This window comes from Helianthus annuus, chromosome 3 (assembly GCF_002127325.2).
Source record: "Helianthus annuus cultivar XRQ/B chromosome 3, HanXRQr2.0-SUNRISE, whole genome shotgun sequence".
NCBI classification, from domain to species: Eukaryota; Viridiplantae; Streptophyta; class Magnoliopsida; order Asterales; family Asteraceae; genus Helianthus; species Helianthus annuus.
Genome location: NC_035435.2, coordinates 13184782 through 13195539, shown reverse-complemented (window position 1 = coordinate 13195539; position 10758 = coordinate 13184782). Strand labels below are relative to the sequence as shown.

Below are 10758 nucleotides of genomic sequence, written 5' to 3'. Positions count from 1 at the left end.
TGGGTTCAGCCCGACACGATTAACACCCCTAGGCCCATTATCACCTCTTTGGTTTTTCACGGGACCAAGAAAAAGAAAATGCTAAATCGAATATTTTTTTTCCTCATATTTATGTTATAATCTGAGTTAGAAGGTACACATTTGGATGTTTTTATCTTATATTCTTAAGTGCTAAACTATTATTGTTTCTTAAGTGGTAGGTGTTGTAAACTCCCGGTCCAACTTTAACAAAGAGAAAAGAACACTTATAGTGGTGCTTATAACTTCATCAGTTGTGCCACTTCTCTTTGCAGTGGCATATGCCTTTAGAAAGACAAAGAAACAGCCTCACATTAAAGCTCCTCTAATTCGTACAGGAAACAAGCGGCTGTACACTGGTGATTGCTGGATGTAGGTGTTTTGGTCCATTTTGATGATTGTCCAATCAACTTGGTTCATAATAGACATCATTGAATTTTATATCATTCGGAACACCCGCTGCAACGTGCGGGCATTCCCACTAGTACTATATAAAGGAAATGTGATGAACAAAATAGTAATTTTATCATGCTTACAAGAGCCATTTTAGAGGGGTTAAATCTGTATTTCACCCTAGGTTTTAAGACTAGAGGGGTAATTGAGGGATTTCAGTTAACCTGTATCAACGATTGAATGCTTCCATTCATGCGCCTGCTCTCTTGACAATCAAACTGGTGTCTCTTTGATTTCCCCTGAATTGGTGATTCGTCGCTTCACCGTTTATCTCTTGAAACCCTACAGTAGTCTATCTGTATATCTGCTTCACTAATTAATGCTTTCATCGCGATCTCCTCCTTCCATTCCAATTTAAAACTCCTGATGATGTTTGAAGCCGAGAAGAACCTCCTTCCATTCCAATTTAAAACTCCTGATGATGTTTGCAGCCGAGAAGAAACAAGAAACGGGGACGACGATGACGACGTGCACTTAGGTAACGTTTTTGGGGTTTACTAATAGATGTTATTGCACATAATTATCACTCCATATCACGGATTTTGTAGTTAGGGTTTTAAGTTTACCTTTCTTTTTTCGTTTTTGTAGATAATGGTTCTAGATGTTATTCAACACTTATTCTGCATATGATTACTTGATGTTCTTCAACAACATATTCTTTATACACAAACCCACCGATTTTATCCTACTTTCATAAATGGGCTTTATTTTTTATTCCCAAATTTCCTTTCTTTTTTCTTGATTTTCTTTATGTCCTCAGTGTTTATCTCCATTTCAATGCCTATGAAGATTAGAAAGAATTTGAAGAAAATTTTGAGTATGAAACGGATAGAAAAGAAACAAATTTTAGGTTAAGTTCTCTGTGAAGGGAAGGTAACAATTCACTCTTTACTAAACATTGTGCTTCGATTCACAGACATCGTGTGAATTGATTGGAATCAATGCATGCCAATTGTTTGACAAAATGCTTGATTTGATTTATTATAGGAAAAAAGGACATTCGTTTGGTTTTGTCATTTTTCTGCTTGTTAGCTCATTTTCCACAAGGTGCTTTGAAGTTTCCTCTGTAGTCTTTGTAGTCATGGACAACAAAATCAAAATGGTTTTTAAAGATTTCAAGTTCATTTCACAGATCTTTGGTACCCCTCTTGTTGTATCTATTTTTAAAGTAAAAATTAGGGTTTTTTTTTTCTCCTCAATTTACAGTTTTGACATGTGCAGTGTGGATTATGTCTTTATAGTTACGAAGGAGCGTGAGATGAAGACTGGGTACCCAACTGATGTTAAACATCATGCTCATATATATTGGTTGGGATGGATCATCATAAAAGCAATTGTGGTTGTAATTGTTTGAATGAATATTATTGATTTACAAAGGCCCTATATATAGGGTATGATACAACCATGAAAATAGGAAAAGATATACATAAAAGAATACAATGATTATCTCTAAATAAATATAATCTATTCCTAATATAATCGGCTGGCTAAGACACCCCCTCAGTTTGAGCGGGCGGAGGACAGACGCTCAAGCTGGACCGAAATGACTGGAATAGTTCACGAGATAATCCTTTTGTAAAGATATCCGCATACTGCATAGATGAGGGCACGTGAAGAACTTTTATGTGCCCAAGACGAACCTTCTCTCGGACGAAGTGTATGTCGATCTCTATGTGTTTTGTCCTTTGATGTTGAACCGGATTATTTGACAAATAGACCGCTGAAACATTGTCACAAAACACTACTGATGCACGAGATAATGGAGTGTGAAGTTCAAATAGCAGGTTTCGAATCCAAGTCATTTCTGCAACTGCATTTGCAACTCCCCTATACTCAGCTTCCGCACTAGAGCGTGAAACAGTAGGCTGGCGTTTAGCAAACCATGAAATTAGATTGTCACCAAGGAAAACACAATAACCCGATGTGAAACGTCTCGAATCTGGGCAACCGTCCCAGTCAGCATCAGAATAAGCTACCAAGTCATGGGAATCCGATCGAACAATCCGTATACCGTAATCGATCGTGCCTTGCAAATATCTGATGATACATTTCATAAACGCAAAGTGGGTATCCCGAGGCTCATGCATGAAGAGACAGACCTGTTGAACTGCATACGACAAATCTGGATGAGTGAAAGTTAAATACTGCAGGGCACCCGCCAGACTCCGATATAATGTCAGATCCGAGAACAGTTGTCCATCCGTAGCACTCAATTTAGAAGAAAGATCAACCGGTGTTGAACACGGTTTGCACGATGACATAGATGCGCGAGCAATTATGTCCTTGGCGTATTGGGTCTGTGACAAAAAAATACCGTGCTTCTGTTGAGTGACCTTTATCCCCAAAAAATGATGTAAGCGGCCCAAATCGGTCATGGCAAACTCCCTAGAAAGTGTGCCAATAATGTTGGTTAAGAGACGGTCATTAGAAGCTGTGAAAACTATATCATCAACATATAATAGTAAATATGCAATATTACACGGGTCCTGATGATAAATAAATAAAGACTGAACACAAGTGCTTCCTCGAAACCCCTTAGAGGTAATGAAATTAGCAAAACGAGTGTACCAAGCCCTTGGTGCCTGTTTAAGCCCGTACAAGGATTTCTTCAAACGACATACATGGTTTGGAAACCGTGTATCATAAAAACCCGGTGGTTGATGCATAAAAACTGTCTCTTGTAGTTCCCCGTGTAAAAAAGCATTCTTGACGTCTAGTTGATAAATTGGCCAAGACCGTGACACAGCCAGTGATAAAACTGTGCGAATAGTGGCTGGTTTGACCACAGGACTAAACGTTTCATCACAATCCACGCCAACTGTTTGTGAATTCCCATTAACCACCAACCTGGCCTTGTAACGTTCCAAGGATCCGTCCGATTTAAATTTATGCCTGAATAACCAAATGCAGCGGATCACGGGATGGCCATGTGGACGGGGAACTAGTTCCCATGTTTCATTATCCTGTAAAGTCGTATACTCGGTTTGCATGGCATGCAACCAGTTTGGATCAGTTAGGGCTTTGGCGTATGAGGTAGGGACTGGTGATAGGGATAAGGTGTTGTGGATAGCCGTAGGGTTGGACCGGGATTTGGAACGAGTTATCATAGGGTGTTGGTTGGTTACAGAATGGATAGCCTGGGTAGGCTCGGGCCAAGGCAGTGGCCGGTGTGGGTTGGGTTTGGGCATGGGCCGATGAAGATGGAGTAACCGGAACAGTGGCAGGTGGGTTTAATGGGCCGTTTGTGGGTGAGTTGATGTCGGGGCTGTCCGTGGACGACGCGAATAAGTAAGAGGGTATGAGGCAGTGACCGGGTTGGGGACGGGCTGATTAATCGGCTGACTAATAGGCTGACTAATGGGCTGATTAATGGGAGGATGAGTGGGCCGATGGAAGATGAAGCCGGGTAGTGTGGGGTCGTCCAAAAAGGTGTATTGCGTGGGGTGATGAGGGTATGTAAACGGGAACACGTGCTCATCAAAAGTCACATGTCGTGAGATGTGCACTTTGCTGGTGGCAGGGTCCAAGCAGAAGTAGCCACGAAAACCGGGAGGATACCCGAGAAAAATACAGTGCATGGACCGATGGTGAAGTTTATGAGGCTGGGTGGGTGTTAGGGTAACACGCACAGCCGAACACACGTAAGTGTTCATATTCCGGGTGGCGGAGGTAAAGGGCAAATGTAGGTGTGTAAAAGTTAAGTCGTTTGGTTGGTAGGATATTGTGAAGATAGGTGGCAGTGTGTAGGGCTTCAACCCAAAGCGAAGGAGGTAGATTCGCATGAATTAAGAGAGCCCGAATAATGTCATTTAGGCGGTGAATCATACGTTCGGCTCTTCCGTTTTGGGAGGAAGTTTGAGGGCAAGAAAAACGGAAAAGCATTCCGTTTTGTTGGGCAAAGGTTTTAAATGCTAAATTGTCAAATTCACCCCCTAAGTCGCATTGAAAGGTTTTGATTTTGCGGTGAAATTGGGTAAAGATTAATTGATGGAATTTTGTAAAGGTTGGAAATGTTTCGGATTTATATTTTAGGGGGTAAACCCACACGAAGTGTGAGAAAGTGTCAATTAGCACCATATAATACTTATATCCGGTTTTACTCGTGATTGGCGAAGTCCATAAATCGCAATGAATAATATCAAAAGGAGCAAAAGTAAACGTATTAGATGAATAAAACGACAATCTTTTACTATTTGAAATTTGACGAGAATTGCAAAGAGTTTGACCCTTGTCCTTATTACACTGAAAATTAAAATTATGATTTAAAATATCTAGAACTTGCGCCCCGGTATGTCCTAAACGATCATGCCAAGGGAGGTGGTGGGAAGCAAGAAAGGTGGCTTAAGGCGGCAGTTGAGGCGGTGTGAACGTGTAGAGAGTCCAGGTACTATTGTGGCGAGATAGTGTCTTCTTAGTTTTGAGGTCCTTCAAGGAAAAACCAAACGGGTCAAATTCGACAAACACTTGATTATCACGAGTAAAACATCTAACGGAAATAAGATTTTTAATTATTTGAGGACTATAAAGGATGTGTGAGAGTATATAGGTTCGGTTGGGTAGTGGGTGAAAGCCCGTACCTGATCCGTTAATTGGTAAAGACATGCCATTACCAACCAAAATATTACGACAAACAGGAAAAGAATCAGGGAGTATGATTTTACCTCGTTCGTTTGTGACGTGGGACTCGGCACCTGTATCCATAACATCAGAGGTCCAACCCATGTTTGGAGAATTAACCTGCATATTTGCCATAGCAACACTTAAATCAGTGGGACAGAGAGGGTTGTACACTGGCCGGGTAAAACCGGGCAGTGCATAGGAAGCCGAAGAGAAGCTAGGCGCCGGAGAAAAACCGGTGTATTGCACCTGAGGAGCCGAGTCAGGCAGGTTGTTGTTGCTCCACTATTGCTGGTTTGTCTTGGTCGGGTATGGGCATGGTGGAGGTGTCCACCAAGCCCCGTTAGGGAAGGAGTTCGGCTGACCTGGATAGGCGGTCCATGGGGTCTGCTGCTGAGGTCTTCCTCGGCCCCTGCCTCGACGATTTAAAGCCCCACCACGTCCTCGAGTACCTCGTCGATTGGAGGAGGAGGAGTAGGAGGCGTCTGGTTGCTGATTAGGGTTTGCAGAGGAGGTAACAGGGGGCGGCCCTGCTGTAGCAGCTAACACCGTGTTCTGGTGACCCTTCTGAGCTTCAATCCGGATAACCTCGTCATTGAGCGTCGCTATTGCTTGGTCCAATGGACACCCTGCTGGTTTATTAAGGATGCAGTGGCGTTATATTCGGCTGGAAGCTCGCGAACAAGCTGAAGAACAAGTCTGGAGTCAGAAACGGGCTGGTCAACATCAGCCAATTGATTGGCCAAATCTGATAGCTGTTGACAGTAATCTTCAACCGAAGAACAGGCTGTCAATGTGAGATTGCAAAATCGTGCCTCGAGCGCCGCAGCGCGAGCCTTTCTATTGCTCAAAAATATCTTTTCAAGCTTCGTCCAAGCTGCCCTGGCTACAGTTGTGTCCATAAGGCGTTTCAGGAGATCATCCAAAACTGTGCTGTATATCCACTGAAGGACCAATGCATCGAGTTCTTTCCATTGGTCGTATTCGGGGGATTTGGCGGCTGGAGGTTCTGAGTCATCGATATGGTTAGAGACCTTATATGCACCAACATGAAGGCGAAACAGTTTGACCCATGCTGAATAAGTAACCTTCGAACCGTCCAACGTCCGGATCTTGGATTGAATATTCGACACAGAGTAAGCTGGATGAAGAGGGACAGGTTTGATCGATGATTCGACTATGTTATCATTCATTATGTTGACGAGGCTGGACGTATCCGGTGGGGTTTAGGATCGGAAAAAAAAGAGAAGGATATCTGAACCGATTATGGCTCTGATACCATAAAAGCAATTGTGGTTGTAATTGTTTGAATGAATATTATTGATTTACAAATGCCCTATATATAGGGTATGATACAACCATGAAAATAGGAAAGGATATACATAAAAGAATATAATGATTATCTCTAAATAAATATAATCTATTCCTAATATAATCGGCTGGCTAAGACATCAGATAATGCTCCATATATGGTCATATTGTTTGGAGATATTAAAACAAATTTTAAAGATCTGGAACAGTATTTATTTATTTTCTTTATTGTAATTTTATGTTTTAGATACCTTCAAGAAGACAGTTAAAATGTTCTCAGGTTAAGGAGCGAATAGCACATGTTAAGAAATCGCATATTGTATGGGCAAAGAGTAGCTTCAAGCAAAGGCGCCAGTTTTATGTTCTCTGTGCCATTGCTCAGGCTGAGTCTCTGCGTTACAAGCTTGAAGGCCTTGCTATTCGCAGGTTAATAAACTTGCTATTTTTTTTGAATCATTTGTGAATTACAACATTATCAGCTGATGTTTTGTTGGCCTGTTTTAGGGCTTGCTATGGTGTTCTGAGGTTTGTTATGGAGAATGGAGCAAAAGGATGTGAGGTATATAGATAGATATATGGTTGTTATCTTTATTCCTTTTATGCCAGTTTGTGTAAATGCTAACACTGTTCACTTCTCTCAGGTTATTGTTAGCGGAAAGCTTAGGGCTCAGCGTGCAAAATCAATGAAGTTCAAGGATGGGTACATGGTGTCTTCTGGTCAACCAATGCTTCTTTCTTAGACAGGTAAACTCACCTGTGAACATGATTTCATGCTTCAAACTGCATTGCGTTTATATCAACAACTGATTGAAGGTCGTATAATTTGTGTGAAACAAACAAACAGGGTGTTCTTGGTATAAAGGTTAAGATCATGCTTGACTGGGACCCAACTGGAAAGCTTGGACCCAAGACCCCTTTACCTGATAATGTTGTTGTTATTCATATGCCAAAGGAAGGAAGATGTTGTGGCACTCCCACCAAAAGAGGTCCAAAAGAGGTGGAGGAATATGGACCACCCCTTGTGATGGGTGACAAGCCGTTGCCTATGTCCATGCCAGTACCAGTCTAAATCCTGTGACGAAAGCAAGATTAGATACTCAAGACTTTATGTTATAAAATTGTTGGCCCCAAAATGGATCTTGATCTCTAGAACGTGATAAACAAACTTGTATAACTTGAATAATAATCGAAATACAATCTGAATGTGTGTATATGTACAACTGATTTCGAATGAGACTGAATGTACAAATGAAATCTATTGACCCCTATTTATAGTTTTCCAATGGGTGCGACTAACAGACGTGTCTCTTCGTTAATAGACGTGTCTCTTGAATATGTGGTTGAGAATTAACATGAAGGGGTATGTTGATTTGTAGCCACAAATTTGAACCGGTGCGTCTCTAAACGAATGGTTGCGTCCCTTCATTCTTCTCCTTGTGGCCGAGATCAAAAGGTGCCTCTCCAAGGGGTTTCGCTACCCTTGGGGTGGTGGTTATCAACTTCTGGTTTGCCACTTTCCGTCCCTGAACTTTATAACCGTCATCTAAATAACTATTAACTATATACACAATAACCCTTGTACTTAAGGATGTGTAGGGATTATAACTTTCATTCACCCCCCTAATCACGAACATCCTTGAGTTGTAGATCTTGCACTCCGAGTAGCTTTATCATCTCGAGTCTCCTCGGTATCTAACATTTCACATGTATCTTCTTATTCACGAACTTTGCTCCTCACGAACTTGCTTCACACCAACTTGCTTCACACGAACTTGATTCACACGAACATTTTGCTTCACACTTGTCTTGACCGCACTTGATTTGTATCACACGAACCTCCTCTTGTGTAGTTGTCTCAACACGAACTCCACCGGTCTTGGTTAACTTGCCCACCATCATATCACATGATCGGAATCCATTTCTCATAGATTTTGATAAACTAACTCACTCAGATTTCTCTTGCGGTTGAATCACACAACAATTTTTCTGACCCAGTCACAGGATACGCTTGTCTTCTTCTTGATTTATCTTCTTCACGGTTGTCTCTCACAACAGGTTCTTCATCATTGATTGCTTCCCTCATGGATTCTTTGCCTTGATATTATCCACTCACTGGACTGTTTTGTTATACCTTTCACAGCTTATCTCCGCATCACACGGTTCTTCCCCTTGATCGTATCACACGACCAAGTTTCACATTTCTATTTCTCTTTAGCGTCTAGGTACATCAGAAGTGCCGGTTCATCATCATCTTCTTCTTTCGACCAATAGTGTCTCACTTTCTTTGGTTTTCTTGGTTGGGCATTCATAGGCATAGTGCCCAAGTTTCTCACATGTATAGCAAGTGATTTTCGACTTATCTCTCATGGTCGGTGTCTCTTGCTTGCTATCATCACTTTGTGGTTTGCCGGTTCCTTCCGACTCGTAAGAGGTGTGCCCTTCACCCCTATGTTGATAATTTCCTCTCCCTCGGCCTCATGACGGACGGAATCTCCCTCGTCCATGATTTCCAATATGTTGTCCATGACCCGCATACAGGAGTTCTTCTAGATTGTTCACGGGGCTTTCCTTTTTCTTCAACTTTAACCTTTCTTCATACGTTTTTAATCTTCCGACCGCTTCTTCTAGCGTCATAGTTTCTAGATCGAAGTATTGTTCCATGGAGGCAACGATTTGAGTAAACTTATCCGGTACGCCATTTGGATGTTTGCGTACTAGAGTCGGTTGACTCAATGTCGTTCCTACTTCAGTTGCCCGGGTAACGATACTATTAATCTTTGCGGTAAATGAATCAATAGTGTCGTCATCCTTCATTTGCAATAATTCAAATTCTGATAATAGCGTGTGCATACGCGCCTTTTGTACCCGATCAACACTAACGTGTCTAACCTTTAGATTATCCCAAATTTCTTTTGCAGTCTTACAACTTGCAACTTGCAATACAACATCTTCTGTTATTGCTTGAAACAGATATGCAATTGCAGACTTGTCTTTCTTAGTGTCTACCGTTGCATTTTCTACCAGTTCAATTGTTTCCCACAAACCATTCGCTTCAAGGATCGTCTTGATACGAATGGCCCAAACCGTATAGTTTGTTGGTTTCAGAATCGGACACTGAAACTGGGAAAGAGAATTTCCTTCCTTCTGTATTATTATCGGATTTTGTCCGAATGTTCCTGACATGACTTCTTGCCGAACAATCTTCACTTTTACTAAACTTTTACTTTCTTGGTTTCAATAAATCTCAAACCCACGATTACCCGAAACGTGTAATAATCAAACAATCAACAATCTAATTCGCACTAAATCCCGGAATCAACAATCCTAGATTCCTAACCAATAACCCGGTTCAACCATATCACCCTAGAACCGAATCCTTAAACAAAATTCTGAATTGAAACTTGCGAATTGAAAAAACGAAATTGAAACCTGATCGCGAATTCCCTGCGATGCCTTATGATTCCCACGCCTAGAGCCTGATGCTCTGATACCAATTGTTGGCCCCAAAATGGATCTTGATCTCTAGAACGTGATAAACAAACTTGTATAACTTGAATAATAATCGAAATACAATCTGAATGTGTGTATATGTACAACTGATTTCGAATGAGAGTGAATGTACAAATGAAATCTATTGACCCCTATTTATAGTTTTCCAATGGGTGCGACTAATAGACGTGTCTCTTCGTGAATAGACGTCTCTTGAATATGTGGTTGAGAATTAACATGAAGGGGTATGTTGATTTGTAGCCACAAATTTGAACCGGTGCGTCTCTAAACGAATGGTTGCATCCCTTCCTTCTTCTCCTTGTGGCCGAGATCAAAAGGTGCCTCTCCAAGGGGTTTCGCAACCCTTGGGGTGGTGGTTATCAACTTCTGGTTTGCCACTTTCAGTCCCTGAACTTTATAACCATCATCTAAATAACTATTAACTATATACACAATAACCCTTGTACTTAAGGATGTGTAGGGATTATAACTTTCAAAAATGAGTTTTTGTTGCGTTTTTCTTATGAATTGGACTCTTTTGTTCTCATGATGCTCTGTTGCTGTAATCTTTATTTCTACAAGTAGTTTAATGAAAGTGGGTCACGTTTTTCTCTTAACTGGGAGTGGTTTTCATTTTAGCAACCCCCTATATATATAGGGGACCGCTAAAATGAAAACCATCTTCAGTTGTAAGAACCATGAGAACTACACCGTACGGGGCGAGTTGGACCAAAAATTTTTTTCATAAACGTAGATGCGTATATTATAAACACATTTGTAAAAAAATTCAAAAAAAAAATGTTGTGTGTGTAGTTTGAGCACCACAAGTTTCTGTTTACGGGTACCATAAATTTTAAATAAAATTTATGG

At 41.1% G+C, this 10758-nt stretch overlaps 1 protein-coding gene and 1 long non-coding RNA gene across 2 annotated transcripts; one reads left to right on the top strand and one right to left on the bottom strand.

Annotated features, from left to right (window-relative positions):
- Positions 1 to 1958: 1958 nt before the first annotated feature.
- On the bottom strand, positions 1959 to 5223 carry LOC110932811 (uncharacterized mitochondrial protein AtMg00810-like). The gene is made up of 2 exons (XM_022176066.1): positions 5049 to 5223; positions 1959 to 2911 (listed from the first exon to the last, which is right to left on the bottom strand). The coding sequence occupies exons 1-2, from the start codon at positions 5221 to 5223 to the stop codon at positions 1959 to 1961; spliced, it is 1128 nt and encodes a 375-aa protein (XP_022031758.1).
- Positions 5224 to 6781: 1558 nt separating this feature from the next.
- LOC110934325 lies at positions 6782 to 7130 on the top strand. Its single transcript, XR_002588238.2, has 3 exons — positions 6782 to 6825; positions 6904 to 6958; positions 7041 to 7130. It is a non-coding gene; the product is annotated as an uncharacterized LOC110934325 (long non-coding RNA).
- The last annotated feature ends 3628 nt before the right edge of the window (positions 7131 to 10758 follow it).